Source organism: Gopherus flavomarginatus, chromosome 1, assembly GCF_025201925.1.
Source record: "Gopherus flavomarginatus isolate rGopFla2 chromosome 1, rGopFla2.mat.asm, whole genome shotgun sequence".
Lineage (NCBI taxonomy): Eukaryota > Metazoa > Chordata > Testudines > Testudinidae > Gopherus > Gopherus flavomarginatus.
The window spans coordinates 121,077,416-121,095,603 of record NC_066617.1 but is presented as its reverse complement, the minus strand read 5'-3'; the positions used below and the strand labels follow the sequence as shown (position 1 = coordinate 121,095,603).

Here is an 18,188-nt window from a genome sequence, read left to right as displayed (position 1 = left end):
AAGCAGCAGCAGCAGACACTGTACTGGGAATAGTACTGGAAAAAAAATTCTTCTGAATTTGTTTCCCAAGCAAAAAAAGGCAGATTTGGCAATACTGAAACAGTTTGCAAATTCACATCATTTTTGCTTAATTGTTTCACTCCATATGCTTCCCCCTCCCTCACAAAATAATCCAAAAAAATCAAATCATTTGGATATTTTGAATGAAAACATCTTTTTGTTTTGAATTTCCCATCATTGAATTTATTTTTTAATGTTAATAAAATACTTGCAATGGAAATGACTTTTTTTCCCCCCATGAAATCATTCCCCTCCCCCCCCCAAATTCATTGAAAATTTTGAAAAACTTCATTTTGGATTGACCCCAAAATCATTTCCCCTCAAATTTTTCAGAATTGCCAATGAACTGAAAAATCAGTTATTTGCACAGCAGCATCCGGGAACTCCATGGAACAGCCAGAGCAGCTACAGGGTGCTGAACTGGTATCTCTTCGAGGATCCAGCACATAGCCTTATCGGCCAATGCTCCAACCCCATGTGGGGATATCACTTGGAACTGGAGCACTCTCAACCTGGGGGAGAGAAAGAAAGCTAGCCCAGGCTCTACACAACCACAGCCTATACCCAGTGTGCAGCCCCAGCGGCCCATCAGTCCCTTTGGGGGCACTATATGGAGCAAGAGCTCTCCCAACTCCTGAGAGTAAGAACTGGGCTGGGCTCCTACCACTTTCAACTGCCCCCTGCATCTGGGCCCAGTGGTTCATCCTCCATTAGGAAATAACAGCCTTCTCCTGCTGGCAGGCAGCTAATGTAGCCAGTCCTGTCTCTTAGGTAGTAGCGGTCTGTACTGCAGTGCTGAAGGCTCAGGATTCAAACCATGAAGATGCAGCATGCTGATGAGTTATTACAGATGTACATAACCAAATTTATTTTTACAATTTTCCTTTAAAACCAAAATCTAGAAAATTGCATTTTAAAAATTACATTCAAAAGGACATTATTAAGGTTGCAAACAAGAACTCAAAGTTAGGAAATGCCACAATACTTCTGGAACCTTAACTCAGTCTCCTTGTGCATCTTTGATTACATGAGCATATACTATTTTTTCGACAGGTTCGCTGCCTCATTGAGTGGCATTTCCTTGACATTACAACTCAAATAATGTTTATTTAATGGACTTCAGGAAGATTGTAATTATTGTATATGCTGTTTGTCGACAGCGGCAGTGCTGTACTTACACAGGGTCATAAAGTTCCAGAGTAGGGTTGTCAACTCTGACAAATTATTCCAGGAGATCCCCCCCATGATGTAATGTCATTTTCTTAAAATATCCTATTAAAATCTCCTGGATCATTTTCAATAGTCATTTGGAGACTGATGGCAATTCCAGGAGACTCCAGGCCAATCCTGAAGAGCCAGAAACCAAACAAATTTATACATTGATTTCAACTTATCATATGACCCCAAAGGGTACTCTGTATCAAAAAAACTCCCCCTAGTCCCAGAGTTTCTCCTGATTTGCTTCAGCCAGGTCTTTATCAGACCAGTTTAAACAGTGAAAAGGGCTGTCTGGTTTTACGTGGTAACAACTCATCACAGAAACCTGACTGTGAATGAGACTTATGCCCAGATGTACAATCGAAGACCTGATTAATCATAAATGGCTAACTATTTTTTCCCCATTGGAGTTTTTAAAAAAAGAACAGGACTTTCAGATAAAGAAATAATTTTAAGCGATACAAACTGGTTTCAATGCTTGTAAGCCATGTTAGAATGACTGCAGGCCTCAGCATCTGACATTCAATGAGAAGCCTTGGTACCTCTCACGATGTGGCTGGACTAAATGCAATCAGACCTCCCTGCCCGGTTTCTGGTAGATGAATCCTAACAACGTCAACACAAACAAACCTCTTAAAAGAGGGGTTACTAACAGGTGCTCCATGCTACAAAAACTTTGAGATGTTCCACCTGGGGGATTGTCACAGTGGCTTCCCAGGTACAACTGCACAGAGCAGCGCCCCTCCCATTCATGACCAAACAACATCCATGTGACAGCTACAGCAGAAGAGCCAACACCACATGGCCAGGCAGCTCTCACTGGACTGCCACTTTTTAGGTCACAGGCCACAGTTTGGATCATACTATGTATATACACACATAAAAGGTGAGAAATTTCCATCAAATATATTTAGGCAGGTTTTCAGGGTTGGCTTATACACAGCTGAAGTCCTAGAAATGGCTCCTCTCTTCTGCCCATCCTAGAAAGGAGCTTCCCTGGCCCACCTGCTCAGGGAATGAGTACCCCAGATGAGCCTGGGGGTGCCCCTTTCCAGCCTTTTTTATGGGCTAGACTACCCAGGTAGGTTCTACAGCTGCTCTCTTCCTCCCACCCAAGACTTCAGAGCCTTTGCTCCTAGACCTCCCCACAACCCAATCAGGTCCTTTTTACTGTAGTTCAGCCTCTGCACAGAATTATCTTTGGAGTGACACACACAAAGAAGAAAGAGAGAAACTGAATAAGTTGCTACTTACTGGTTAACACAGTGATCGATCTCACTGGTTTGGAAACCATATTGGAATTCACCACCATCAGAGTCACTATGTAATAAAGGCCATGATAACTGGCATTAAAAACCACAGGGGGAGGTAAAGTGCTGTTGAATTCTTCAAACTGGAAAAAGTAGTTCTTGGATTCACCAGTTATCTTCACAACGTACACAAAGGACGAACTCACTACATCAGACTCCTCCAACGATACTACAATGCAGTTGTCATCTCGGACAGTAACTTGGAAAGGTGCTGCATTCTACAAGACAATTAAAGAAGAGAGATGCTAAAGGAAAATCCAGGGTATCAGCAGCAATTTCACTTTTATCTACACATTTAAGTATTTACACCACACTCATCCCTGTGGCATTTCTGTGCCTGCTTCCAGTGGGATGATAGATAAGAATTTCATTCCACAAGAGGGTTAGTTTGCAAAATTCTTACGATCTTTTTAGGACCTGACCCAAAGCCCAAAGTTAATGCTACACGATTATTAAGCAAATCCAGCTGCCAATGAAGATTGTTCCCTACAGTATATTTTTTAATGCTATGACTGGTCCAGCTTTCAATGTCCCAAAAACCTGAAACTCTGCTGTTTTCCTGGGAAGACTATTTCTGATATGCAGCCTGAATTGCCCTTTTCACCACACAGGTTGCAGGTTGTTGGTGGGTTTTTTTGTTTGTTGTTTCTTTTATTTTTTTGAGTAGGGGCAGGGATGAAGGGGGATACCAGTTGAAGAAGGATTTTAGAAAAAGCTGCAAAGAATACAAGTGAGGACATGAGAGTCAAGAGGCCAGAAGCAGGGCACTGTAGGCCTGATGCTGGGAAATGACAGGTATCTGCAGCTGAGGGCAGGTTTCTGCGATATACAGAACTGACCAAACACTCTCAGAAAGTCTTGTCTAAGCATGCACTGCGTGCTTAGCACCTCTCAGGACCAGGCCTCATCTTTGCATCTCAAAAGCTTTCATTAGAGTTTGGGACATGAGGGAATATGAACTCTTGCAAGTCACTGCTTTTTCATCTCTTAAGTTCAGTCATTTCATTTTAAATGTTTCTTTCATATGCAGTTAAGAAAAAATTGAGCGATTTAACCTTGTTTTCCTATATCATGAGCCTGTAAAGTCACTGCCAGCTGAAAAACCTTTTCCTTTTATTAATCACAAGCCAGCTGTCAGCAAGAAGCACTTGCTCTGTACAGGAATTGAAACATTACTGCTATAATTAATTAGAAGAAAAGATTAATCTTTACAGCAGTGGTTACTTCTCTCTCTCCTTCCTCTTCCCTTCCCCTCCACCCCTTTTACAGATGCAGTATTGCCAACCCCAGGCATTCAAAAAATCAGGAGTCAGGCCCCCCCAAAATCGTAAGATTGGCTTAAGAATCATTAGGTTTTCAAAAATAAACATTTTTATTATTAATTATTATTAATAATTTGCTTTCTGGGTTTTGGCTCGCAGTTTCAAGCTTTTCTCCACAATCATGAAGCCTAGAAACTTTTATTTTTCTAAAAATTAAAGCTAAGGTTATTGCAAAATGAAATTACTCCATGAGCTGGGGTTTGAAGACGAATACCAAATATCTGAAAACTGGTGATAAATTTGCAAGAGTTGGCAACATTATATATAGTAGAGAACGGAGGTTGAAACCCTCAACATTAAGTACTACAGAAAGTGGATGTCCTACAAAATGGCAAACTGGGTTTCAGATCCTGAGTACAGTTGCAAGCCCTGAGTCTTTAGAGAGGCTGAAACAATAGCTCAGAGAGGTGTGAACTACCCTGTACAATGGGATGTTAACTTCTAGACCTTCTATTCTGGGGAACACCTCCACTACCACCTCTCAAAGAGCGAATTGTGTGAGACCAGTGCAATGGGCTAGCTCACCCACATACCCACAATGATACACCAAGGTTACTGGGGTAAATACTGTGGGAGTTCCCCTGCCTCTTAAGAAGTCTGTGTTGCCCCTGCTGCTCTCAAAAGAAGTGGTGCTTCTACTGCTGCTGCAGTTGCAGAAGGAGGGAAAGGCTCAAGTTGCTGCCCCTGTATCTATGGGAAGCGAGGGGCCCATCAGCTATTGCCACTCCAGCAAGGGGAGGGGTCACAATGTAGGATCAGTGCTGTGAGGGTGAAATCACAAACTGGCCCCTATGTCAAGGTGAGCCTAGAGCCACAGATTGCCTTAATCTGTCTCCATACAGATAGGAGACTTGTTCCTGAAAAAGCTGAGAGACTTTTGAGCTGGACACAAAGTGCAGCACTGGTCTCTCTCTATAATGGACCTAATCTGGACCTAATCTATCCCAAACCTGGGATAAACATCAGTTTAAATTTTGATTTGATCTTTGCAGTTTGGTTCCAATCTCTAATCCTAAAATCCTTTAAAGTGACTTTACGATTTTAAAATGATACACACAAATTATTATTAGGAATTAATATCTGATGGCAAAAGTTTGTTACACTTTGCAGATGGCACAGTCATTGCCCCGAAGAGTTTACAGTCTGAGGTCCCAACCCTGCAAAGACTTACACATGAAGACTTACAAATGCTTACCTTTTCTCCATTTGGATTGATATGCTTACCTTTTGAAGTCAATAGGGCTAACCATACAGGTCTTTGCCTAAAACCCCAATCCTGCAATCTGACTCACACAGGATTCAATTGCAGGATTATGGATCACATTTTAGAGCTAGCCAAAACAAAAAACAAACAAACAAAAAAGCAACAACCACAACACCAACAAAAAACCGGGGGGGGGGGATTTGGGATTTCATCCTCCCCCTGTCAACATTTGAAATTATTCTACTACACCCCTCTAACCCAGCCCCATGGGACATCAACGAAGTGTCCATAAAGTTGGTCTCCATGAAACACAGGTGTGCCTGTCACTTGACAAAGAATCACAGAAAGAGTAACTTTATTCTAAGACTAAATAAGGAATTATGGTCCTGATTAATAGATTATAAACCCAGAAGGGGCGACTGTGGTGTCATCTGAGCTCCTGGAATAACACAGGCCATAAGATTTCCCTTTATTTCTGTTTGAACTAGCGCATATCTTTTAGAAAAACAACCAATCTTGATTTTAAAATTGCTAGTGATGGAGAATCCAGCAGAACCCTTGGATAGCTATTCTAATGGTTAATTACCCTCACTGTTAAAAATTTGCATTTATTTCCCTTCTGAATTTATCTAGCTTCAACCTCCAGCCATTGGACTGTGTTAGATCTTTCTCTGCAAGACTGAAGAGCTCATTATTAAATATTCATTCCCCATATAGGTACTCATAGACCGATCAAGTCGCAAAGTCACTTAAACATGTATCTAACATGAAGCAGGTGAGTAATCCCATTGAAGTCAATGGGGTTTGAAGTCAATGGAACTACTCATATACCTAACTTAGGCCCATACTTAGGTAGGTAAGATAAACTCTGCTATCCCTAAAGATACTCCAGCTTTCTCATTTCTAATCAGAACCTATCCCAGCACCGTCCCCAATTCCCTTGCCTAACTTCTTGCTGTACATTTAAAAGAAACAAACAAATAAAAAGCCCCATTGAAAATCTGTATGTTTTAAGGCAGGCAATTACAATTTAAACCATAGATGCTCATATTAATTGTAGTTTAGATTACTGGTGGTGCTAATAAAGTACAGCTGGAAATTAATGATATAATTGCAGAGTTGTATATAGACTCAGCATATAATTATATGCTTATAAGTGTCATTTATATTTGGTGCAATTTTATTCTTTGATATATATATATGGGTGTTATACTAACTTCACCAAAGTACATTTTATTAAAAATTTTCCCATTACAAGGTGAGCTGGACTTGATAGTAAATTCCACCCATCTGACAGCCAAGTCAACCCCCCTACATAACTCTCATACAATCATCATAACATAACTGTAGCACACTATATAAAAATCTTCATAGTAAGTTGCTACTATTACCAGTGGTAAGATTCAGATGCAGACAATTAATTCCAATCACTGAAGCAAACAGCTGCCAGTGAGTTTGTAAAAGAGGTAATCACTCTCCCTCACACACCTGTGCCCATATGCTTTAAACTATATCCTGCATGATGCACATTTTTGTGTGACATCTGCTCTATACATTATAGGCATTGCATGGCCTTCTTCAACAATTTCTGACCTTTGGTTCTGACACTCAGGTTCTGATTTCAAGATGCAGGGACAGATGATAGATCAGAATACAGGACTCAAAAACTGATGTGAAAACTTAGGTCATTTTTCTCCCCTCTTGCATATGCAGTCTGATTTTCTAATGTTTCTAAAAGAGTGGGTTAATGTGTGATGTTCTCTCTCTGTATGAAAAGGTGGTTACTGGCAGATATTGGTTTTGTGCTTTTGGGAGGAAGGGCGAGGACAAAACTAGGATTGTTTCTAAGCATCACTGTCAGTGATAAACATGCCCCATTTAACTAGAATGTAAAGCTGGTGTCTCTTAGGACTGACAGCATCAGTATGGTAAATACTTGTGCATTCTGAACCAAATGATTAGCTCCAACTTCCTTCTGAGTTTATCATCACAAGCGTGTGTTGCACTAAAGGACTTAGAAAAAGGGGGAAGTGAATCCTGCCCTGTGGTGTCTGCCTGCAGTCCCTTTCAGCACAGGGATAAGTCATGACAACGGAATTTCCAACCAACAACCAGTTCCCAATTTAAAAAAGCAAGAAAATATAATGACATCACACAAATGACTATTCAAAGAGGAATGGGGAAATAAATGGTATGCAGCAGAGTTCATAGCTCTATATTCTGGAAGTCTATGTTCTCCTTTCAGATGACTATATGCCCAATATCACTTTTTGAATCTAAGGCCAGCCTAGGATCTACCACACCCCTTCCCTGAGGCCCCACCCCCTCCCCAAAGCCCTACCCCACTCATTCCATCCCCCCCCTCCCCTGTTGCTCACTCGCTCTCCCCCAATCTCACTCACTTTCACCAGGCTGGGGCAGGGGGTTGGGGTTCAGGAGGCGGTTTGGGGTAAAAGCTTTAGGAGGGGGTTTGGATTGCTGGCTCTGGGAGGGGGGGTTAGGGATGGGGGTTGGGGTGCAGCCTCCCACCGAGCAGCACTTACCTCCAGTGGCTCCCAGTCGGCAGCGGGTGCAACGAGGCTAAGGCAGGCTCTCTAACATCCCAACTCCATGCTGCTCCCAGAAGAGGCTAACATGCCCTTGCAGCCCTTGGGGCACAGTGGGGGGCACGTAGGTCTGTGCACCGCCCCTCTCTGCAAGCACCACCCCTGCAGCTCTCCCAGCCAATGGGACCTGTGGGAGCAGTGCTTGCAGGCAGGAGCAGTGCACAGAGGGAGACCCCTGCCCCCCACCCAGGGGGCTGTGCTGTCCGCTTTCCGGAGCAGTATGGGGCCAGGGTAAGTAAAGAGTCTGCCTTAGCGACAGGCACACTACACCACTGGAGATTGCAATCAACTGGGAGATCCTCTAGGATCGACCAGTTGGTGACCTCTGTCCTATGACAATATAAGCTTTACATATGGGGTAACAGGGTTACAGAGAGGTCAAAGTTTGAAAAAGGCCACTGATTTTGCACTCCTTAGTCTTTGGGTATCCAACCTATGACATGTCGGGCTGGATTTTCAGAAGTGCTGATCAGCCAAATGTTTCATTAACTTCAGATAGAGATGTGGGTATGCAGCAGTTCTGAAAAAATCAGGCCCAAGGTATCTCACGTTGGACAAGTTAAAACTGGGGCATCCAAAATGAGTGGCCAGTTATGAAGATATTGGCTTAAGTGACTTACATACATAGATATTTTAAGGCCAAAAGTGAATCCCTATGATCAGCTAGTATGCCCTTCTGTCAACAGAAGAGGGTTTAGAACAAACCGATACATTCAATAGTAATAAGTCACCAGGACCAGATGGTATTCATCCAAGAGTTCTGAAGGAACTCAAATGTGAAATTGCAGAACTATTAACTGTAATAACATCTGAAAACAGTCTCTGTGCCAGATGACTGGAAAGTAACAAATATAACACCGATTTTGGAAAAGGGCTTCAGAGGAGATCCTGGTAGTTAGAGGCCGGTCAGCCTAACTTCAGTACTGGCCAAATTGGTAGAAACTATAGTAAAGAACAGAATTATCAGACACATAGATGAACATAATTTGTTGGGGAAGCAGTCAACACGGCATTTGTAAAGGGAAATCATGCCTCACAAATCAATTACAATTCTTTGAGGGAGTCAAAAAAGCATGTAGATAAGGGTGATCCCGTCAATATAGCATGCTCAGAATTTCAAAAGGTTCCACACCAAAGGCTCTTAAGCAGACTAAGCAGCCGTGGGATAAGAGGGAAGGTCCTCTTATGGATAAGTAACAAAGGGCAGGAATAATGGTCAGTTTTCACAATGGAGGGAGATGAAGAGTAGGGTCTCCAAGGATCTCTACTGGAACCAGTGCTGTTCAATATATTAATGATCTGGAAAAGGGAATGAACAGTGAAACAGCAGAGCTTGCAGACAATACAAAATTATTCAAGATAGTTAAATCCAAATCAGACTAAAAGGAATTACAGAGGGATCTCAAAAAACTGGATGACTGGGCAACAAAATGGCAAATGAAATTCAACACTGATAAGTGCAAAGTAATGCACATTGGAAAAAACACTCTCAACTACATATACAATGGCAGTTTCTAAATTAGCTGTTACAACCCAACAGAGGTCTTGGAGTCACCAGGGATAGTTCTCTGAAAACTTCCATGCTTTGTGCAGCACCAGTCAAAAAAGCAAACAGTATGTTAGGAACTATTAGGAAAGTGATTTAAAATAAGACAGAAAGTATCATAGTGCCACTACATAAATCCAAAATGCATGACACCTTGAATACTGTTTCCAGTTCTGGTCACCCCATCTAAAAAAACAATATTGTGGAACTGGAAAAGGTTCAGAGAAGGGAAACAAAGGTAATCAAGGGTATGGAACAGCTTCTGTACAAGAAGAGTCTAAAACGATGAGGGTTGTTCAGCTCAGAAAAGAGACAACTGAGGGGGATATGATAGAGATCTATAAAATTATGAATGGTGGGGGAAAAGCGAAGAGACAAGTGTTATTTACCCCCTTACGCAATCCAAACAACTTGATGAAATTAACAGGCCGCCGGTTTAATACACACAAGAGGAAATACTTTTTCCATACAATGCACCTATGGAACTTCCTGTAAGTGGATGTTGTGACAGCCAAGAAGCATAACTGGATTCAAAAAAGAACTGGAGCTGAAACTGCCCGAAACCTGGGGCTGAAGCCGGGGCTGGGACTGAAGCCACTGGAGCCCTACCCCACCGCCAGCTTCAGCCCTATCCCCAGTGACATGGCTTTGGTGGCTTCAGCCCTCTACCTTTAAATTCTTAGTAGGGAGCAGGGGTGGGACTAGTGGGGGCTTTCAGGAGCTATAGCCACGGCCTCTGCAGCAAACTCTCCCAGTGCAAAAGTCAAACCTTACTCAGATGTAAGAGTGGCATAGTATAGCACATCCCCCACCCCCAATTTTCTGTCTAGCCCTCTGACTGAGAAGAGACTGGTGCCACTCCTGGTACAGGGGGGATCATAATTTTCTTTTAGCCCAAAGGGGGTTGCCAGAAGAAAAAGCTTGAGAAGCATTGACAGAGGTTTCATCCTCTGAGGGCCACAAACAGATGTGAAGGAGTCACACCACAGTCCCTTTTTATGGCTAGATGGAAGAGGAGGTTAGGAGTCATGAAGCTTTCCATCTATTGTAACATGGGATTTCAGTTCGAAAGAGGTGGAGCAGCACTGCTTCAGGCACATTACTTGTATTTTGAAGTTTCAAATATTTCTTAAATACTCCCCTCAGGAAACTTTCTGGCCCCTCTACCACCTCTATTGCAGTCACTTGACCCGCTCCACTACATTCCCACCTCTACTTCACTCATTTTTCCGCTCTCTCACAAGCCAAACTGGGAAAACACACAGGTTCTTCAGAACATTCCATGTGGCACCAAATAGTTCCAGAGCCACCAAACCCCGTTTTCTGTCTGCCCCTTTGCTCTTACAGTGGGAAGTGTTAGCAAAAATGCCTCAGATGATCACAACTGTTACTACGATATGGTACAAGGACAGAGGCAGTTGCAAAGGTAGGCATGACCCAGACCATGTCGAGGAAAAGATCCCCCTCCAGGTTCTAGACCAGGACTTTGAATCAACTAAAGTAGACAGGCCTGAAAGTTGCTAACTTCTCCTTTTGGAGAGGATTCTATTTGCCTGATAGACAATAAACAACCCCATTTATGGAAGATGCAACATGTCAAGACTTCCCTTGGAATTTTTTCCTTGACAGATTATTACAGTCTATTACAGATTGTCAATTGAGTAGGCAGAGACACCGTGTGAGCCTTGGAAGAATCCATCCTGGTCATTACATGTTGTCCAATGCACTCTAGGACAGGACACAGTTTTGAAGAGCATCAACCACAAGACAGGAATTGTCTGAGGTGGTCACAAAGGATTGACACAGGAATAATAGGATGGAATTTGGTAAACCAAGAAGGCCTTGCCATCGGTGCTTTCACTTTGAGCACCAGTTCTTCACAGGTTATAAACAGATACTAATTAAACAAATACTCTGTAGAAATGGAATCCCCTTGCCATAAAGACTTTCCATGCAAAAAGGAGTATTTTAAGGAGTGAAAATACAACAAAAACATTGACTCTCAATAATTTATGAGGTTTTATTTAGATTAACACAATTTCTGGCATTCTGCTCTATTAACAGTGTCCTCGGCACTCACACTATTCTGGGTCTTGAGAAACCAGTAATAAGAAGCTGGTAATCATATTGTATAAATAAGGTTAAAAAATTCTTTGTTCTGGGGGACAGTATTAAAGAGACAGCATCCCCCTTTCCTCCCCCTGCACCAATTGAGGCAGAAATGTTTGTTTTTTAAGCAAATGTCAATGTTTTCTCTATAGAGTGTGATGTTTTGCTGCTATTTGCTAAAGCTAGTCTGCTGGGTTTTAGATCTATTACTAGAGACTGTTCACCCTTTTACTCAGGGCTTAAATTCTTATGGAGTATTTCCTGGTGCCCCCCACCTCCCGCACCAACATGCCATAAAGCTCCAAGGGGGTTGAAAATATTTACCAGATCTCTGCTCCAGACAGCTCCAGCTGAATTTAAGCCCTGTTTTACTATAACTAATTGAATCAAAATAGGTGAGAATGGAAGTGTTTATATTCAGTTAAGATGATGATACTTTAAAAAAGGTAACACCGAGTAAAAACACCAAATATTTAACTCCTCCCACAGCCCCCGGCAAAAAAAAAAATTGATGGGCACAAACCAAACCTAGGGATCCAACGAGCAGGAACTTTGAGGAAGTTAAAATCTAGAGGAGAACTTATGAAGGGCATCTCTCTCTATTCTAGGGCCAATTCACATACATCAGGAAGTTCAGATCCAGGCTTCAATCTATCTTTAATCCAAACAATTCTTTGAACTTCTCTCTGTAAATAAAATCATGACAGAAAGAGCACCTGTCCTGAAAGACGATACTAAACTGTACTCCAACCCCATCTACCAGCACAAATATATAGCTCTTAGTTATTTATGGAGCATGTGTAATTAAAATTTAGCTGATCCCTAGTGGACATACACACCATAGATTTGAGATGAACTACGTTTTAATTAAAACAGCTCTTCCCATATGATCTGTTATCAGAATAATAGAAAATATGATCTGGCATGGGAAAGACCTATTACATCATCTAGTCAAATCCCTCTGCCAGTGCTTGAGTGGTCCCTACAGTGCCTTTCTCCAATTTAGTTGCTTTCCCTGCCTTTGAGAAGACACAGAGTGCAAATTCCCACTTGCACAAAGTATAAAATGATCGGGGTTGCATGTAATCCAGACAGGAGGATGAAAAGTTCACATTAGATGGCTCTTAAGTTCTGAAAAAAAAAAAAGCCTAACATCTAGGCACCATAGAGGTGACGATACAATATTTACTTGCATATGTATAATAATGCTTTGCATGTGCACAGCCCCTTTGCATTTGAGGATGTTGAAGAGTATTTCAACAAATGATACATTCTAACAATATTGCTGCGAGGAAGCTATTATATTCACTTTGCATCTGGGGAAACTGAGGCCCAAAGAGGTTGTATGCAGTGTAGTTGTAGCTGTGTGGGTCCCAGGATATTAGGGGGATCAGGTGGGTGAGATAATATCTTTTGTTGGGCCAATTTCTGTGGGTGAGAGAGAAGTTTTCGAGTCACACAGAGCTTTTCTGGCTTTAAAGCTTGTCTCTCTCACCCACAGAAGTTGGCCCAATGAAAGATATTACCTCACCCACTTTGTCTCACCCAAAAAGACTATTAGATCTGTCTGGAATCATAAAGCAAGTCAGCGGGTGAACTAAGGAGAGAAGCCAGAGGTTCGAATATTCTATATTCTGATCATAAGGTGCCAGATTTTATAGTCCATCAGGCATTATGTCTTATAATGCCTCGGATATCTTTAGTGTCTCCCATCCAAGGACCTTGAAGCACTTTAAAAACAGTAATGAATTAAGCTTTAAAACATGCTTGAGACATAAGTAAATTATATTCTCAGTTTAAAAATGCGTTAATAATATGTTTACTTACTCAATAAAATCCACTTTTTAAAACCTCCCTCTGTACACAGTTACTTCAGCTAGTTAAAATTTCTGGAATTTTTAAACTGATTACATTTCAAAATTAAAAACAAAATTGGGAAAAAATGCCAATTATTTTTCTTTGGCTTACTGACCAACTCTAGAGCGGATAAAACTGTTACACATTTTTGACATTTCAAATCTGAAAATACTGAAAAAAGCAAAACAAAATGTTCACCCATTTCCCCCTTCTTTTCAACCCATTTAGCTGTTTATCCTGCTGTGCTGCTATGGGAAATAATAATTATTAATTTTAAAAATATATTATAAAATATTAGATGATAAAGAAAAGTCAACCACAAAATAAACTTACTGTTTCAATGCTGCTTATTGTACTCACAGACTTCAGCCTAATATATGTGACATGCTGGCAGACCAGGTGCCAACTCTTGCCAAGGTTTTAGGTTTCAGCTGAGCACTGACAAATTCGTTGCTGGAAACCAGTCTGTTACACTGTGTTTAACCATACTAACACACAGATGAAAGTCCAATGTCCATTTTATAGTCTTTATGAAATGCTTGTAAGTTGCTGCATGCATTAATCTCACTCATATCACTCATATTAATCTTTATCACATGCTATAAAGTAATATTTAAGATTTTGCTTTGGAACTGTAAAATATGTTTGCTCTGAAGCTGTAACTCAGACAGGAGGGATCGGCTCCTGCCTATCAAGGAGGACTATCAAAACTAAACAGGCTATTGTGAGACATCACAATACACAAAGACTTGCCCCTTCACACCATGAAGAGGCTACGTGCTAAAGGGCTCATCTCAACAGCTTGAATTCTGGAAGAAGGAAATAAAAATAGCTGACAAGAAAATGTTTCATCTTTTTGCTCTTTGCTCCGGCCCCGTGAGAGTCCAATGAAACCGAAGCAGAGATTCCCAGGTCAGCCTGGGTTAGCCCTAAAAGACTTTCAGAGCAGACAGATTACTATAACTCTGTCACCTTTTAAAACCACAGATTGTATCATTTGTGTGTATATATTTGTCTGCTTTAACCTTGTAACAACTCTCTATTTCTTAGTTAATAAATCCTTAGTTTATTACAGGATTGGCTACAAACATTATCTTTGGTGACAGATCTAAGCTATAAACTGACCTGGGATAAGTGACTTGAGACTGGAAACAATCTGAGTATTTGGTGATCTTTGGTGTACAGTAACCAACTATCAGTAACTCCAGCTTGCCTGGGTGCCAAGATAGTCTGGAATGCCGAAGGGGACTGTCCGGGACTCCATGGTAAGACTGTTAGAGTGCTTCAGGAGTTCACATTTGTCACTAGGTGGGCAAAATCTAATTATAGATAATGCTATGTTCTAGTAACGGGTATTTTTAGTAAAAAAGTCATGGACAGGTCATGGGCAGTAAACAACAATTCATGCCCATGACCTGGACATGACTTTTACTATATACTCGTAACTACAACTTGGGCACGGGGGCCGTGGGTGCTCTGGGAAGAGAGGGGGAGAACAGTCCGGGGACACCATGGGTGGTGGCTCAGGACCCCGCTGGTGATTGGGGGGGGGGGGTTGGTGGAGTTGGCAGGGGCTCTCTACCCGGCTCCACATGTTCCTGCAGCTCCTAGGCGGTAGAGGGGCCAGGGGGCTCACACGCTGCTCCCACCACAAGTGCCAGCTGCACAGCTCTCATTGGCCATGAACTGCAGCTAATGGGAGCTGCAGGGGCAGAGTCTGTGGGCCCAGGCAGCACGTAGAGCCTCTTGGCCCCTCTGACTAGGAGCCGCAGGGCCATGCCAGTAGGAGCAGGGGAGCCCCCTCACACTGAGATGAGCACTCCCTCACACCTCGCAACCCCCTGACCCTAGCCTGAGCTCCCTCTCACACACCCAAATTGCTGCTGCTGGCCACTGCAGACATCACGGAAAGTGACAGACTCTCAGCCTTAATTACAGAACATACAACTACTTTGGGCTCTCTGCCCTGCTTCTTGACAGTCTGCCCTGAAGGTGGGCACTCACTGTTGTGAGCCACTCCAGACAGCGTGACAGTATGTAGAGAGCTATCCCACTTATTAGGCATGCCATGATATTATCTTACTTCTATGTGGTATTTTCTTCCCAAAGAAACTTAATATTTCCAGTGCAAACTGGAGGGAGAAAGAAAAATAGGTGAAAGAAAGTGGGGAAAATTCAAATTTTTCACTTTTTTAAAAATATTTTTTATATTTTTTCCTGTGCAAAAAATTAAAAATAAGAGCAAGTGCCCTCCAAAACATTTTCCGAAACAATGTTTTTCTAAATAAATCATTGTTCAAATTTTTTCACTGAAAAACAAAAATAATCATGACAAAATTTCAAATCAAACAAAAATTCTTTCGTTTTGCTTAAAATGCATCATAAAACATTTATTTTGTTCAAGCGGCTCAACAGGGCACAAAGATTGCTGACTCTAGAGAAGTCAAATACTCGCTATGTCTAATAATACCTTCAATTCACGCAATGCCTTCCATTCAAAGATCTTGGAGCACTTTACAACAGAGCTAGCCAAGAAATATTTTCCTGTGCTGTGGACATTTGAGTTTTTTGAACATTTCCCTATTTCTCATTGGAATGAAACCAAGATTTTTTTTTAAATAATTTCAAAACACAGAGACACATCCCAATATAGCCAATAAGGACACTCACCTCTGGATATGGGAGCATGATAGAGTAGGGACTCAAACCTAGCTCTCCCCTATTCCAGGTGAGTGCTCTAACCACCAGCCTATTGTTTTTTCTCGGGTATGTCATTCTCGGGTATGTCATTTTGACCAGAAATTCCATCCTGGACCTGACACTTTCCCTCAATGAATCAGCATTTTCTGATGAAAAATAGTTTTGTTGAAAAATTCCTGACCAGTTCTACTCTACTGTTAGTGAATTAAGCTTTAAAACATGCCTGAGAGATCTGCAGGGAGAACACCAAAGGATTTTCTTGTCTGCTCTGAATAGAATGAACTAATACATGAAGCAACCTTGGATAAGTCACATGACCTCTCTTTCAGTTTTCCCATCAATAAAGTATAATCATATTTACTGTGCTTCCTTCACAGTGCTTACTTGACTAACGATGCAAAGAGCTCTGTGATCGCTGTTTGGCTACTTTTGCAATAACTGAATACAGTATACACATCCATGTTATTCTGGCTGGCTGGCAGCCATTTGCCAACCAGCATGCAAGGATTTGCATAATCACAATATGGTTATTTCTCAATAACCATACTGCTAATATGCAAATTCCTCTGCTCTCAGTGACTCCAGTACTCATTTTCAAGACACTGCCTCAGCTTCTCCCCATCCACCCACGCTGAAGCAGAAAACCTTCAAAGTTTACTGAAAAGAAGAAATGGATATAAAAGTAAATGGTACCATGAGGGGTGGGAGTTATTTGTTTGAGGAAAGATGGTCCAGCACTTAGAGCACCAGCTTGGCCCTCAAGAAACCCAAGTTCAAGTTCCTGTTCCACCACAAATGTCTTCTGTGACCTAGGGCAAGTCACTTGGTGCTAGATATTTTTAAAAGGCCTTTAATCTCTCACTGCCTCAGTTCCTCATTTGTACAATCGGGCACTAGCACTTCCCTACCGCACACGGGGTCTTGAGAGGATAGATTCATTAACAATTGTGAGGCACTCAGATACTACAGTAATGGGGGCCATATAATTAACTAAGACAGGATGTTTTGTTTGGGGGATTGCAGATTTTGTTTTAAGTTTAAAACACACTTTTGATTTATTTCCCCTCCCCTCCAACCACACACACATCCTTCCTCTCATATTTCTCTCTGCTGTCCCCACACCCCTGCCAGCAATGCCCCTGCAGATCTGCTTCTTTGTTTAACCCATTGTCATGTATTTCTGTTTACATGTGGAGTACCCCAGATCTTCTCTCCCAATTCAGTTTTGAAACACTGGGGCTGTTTCAATGCCACTGAAGTCAATGGGCTTTGGATCAGGCCCACATATTGCAGTTATTATAAAGAGAAGAGAGGTTTCAGAGTAGCAGCCATGTTAGAAGAGACTTAGTTACCTCTGGCAAGAAAGAGAAGCGGAAGAAGATAGAAAGAAGAAGAGGAAATTGAGAGGGGAAGATTGGCTCTTCTCTTCCCCTGCAGAATCAAAAGAGGGTTTATCTTTTCTATTTATAAAAAATGAAGCTTTCAGTGGCTCAATAACCCATTCTGGGTGCCCTTCCAACCTTTTCTCTTTAAAGTATGAACACATAATAAACAAAAGCAAGCACAATAATATTAACTTCCTGTTAACTCAGTAGCCATTTGTTGCACTGATAAAACTGAGGTCCTGAAGCTTATTAGCCCAATTTTTCACTGTAGTAATAATTCATTCCAAGCAATATTGTGCTTTTTTATTTATCCTCTAGGATTAATTCAGGAGACTGATATAAACTACCCAACTTGTTACTGATGAATTGTAAAAGAGGGAATTGAATTATAAAGTCTTCTGGCTTCCTGGCAATGGATTTTATTAAGTTGTATTACTACACTGAGGGTGTTTTTGTAACGTAGTTTTAAGTTGCCTCAAGGTGCCTAGAGCACATAGACAGATACTTTTTAATTATTTGCATAAATCTAAATAAATAACATATATCCAGCTCTAAAGCTGCTTTGTTGTTGTTCTTCTTGGTATCACTATGCATTCTTGGATCAGTCCTGGATCTTTATATGCCAAGAGAAGGGGGAAATATTCCATGTCCTCGTAAAAGAGAATTGCTGGTCCAGAAAAATCACTAAATATGAGCAGTGACTCTTCAGGCCTAGAATCCTGAAGGAAAAGGCAGAACGGACTAAAAGCACCTTCAAACAGACACGGTTTTAGCACAACATTATGTACTGCACCACTGCATCTGGAATAATGTAAAAAGGAATACAAGAACCCAAACACAGTTGTAGTTTAAGAACTTAACACTGGCTACA

General features: G+C 41.5%; 1 protein-coding gene across 5 annotated transcripts in view; it reads right to left on the bottom strand.

Annotated features, from left to right (window-relative positions):
* Window positions 1-18,188, bottom strand: part of PTPRO (protein tyrosine phosphatase receptor type O) — a 207,796-nt gene that overhangs the window by 90,924 nt on the left and 98,684 nt on the right. For all 5 annotated transcript variants that reach the window (XM_050968172.1, XM_050968181.1, XM_050968152.1 and 2 more), the window contains one exon: window positions 2,533-2,806. In XM_050968172.1, coding sequence (XP_050824129.1) covers window positions 2,533-2,806 — 274 coding nt within the window. The remainder of the gene's footprint in view (window positions 1-2,532; window positions 2,807-18,188) is intronic.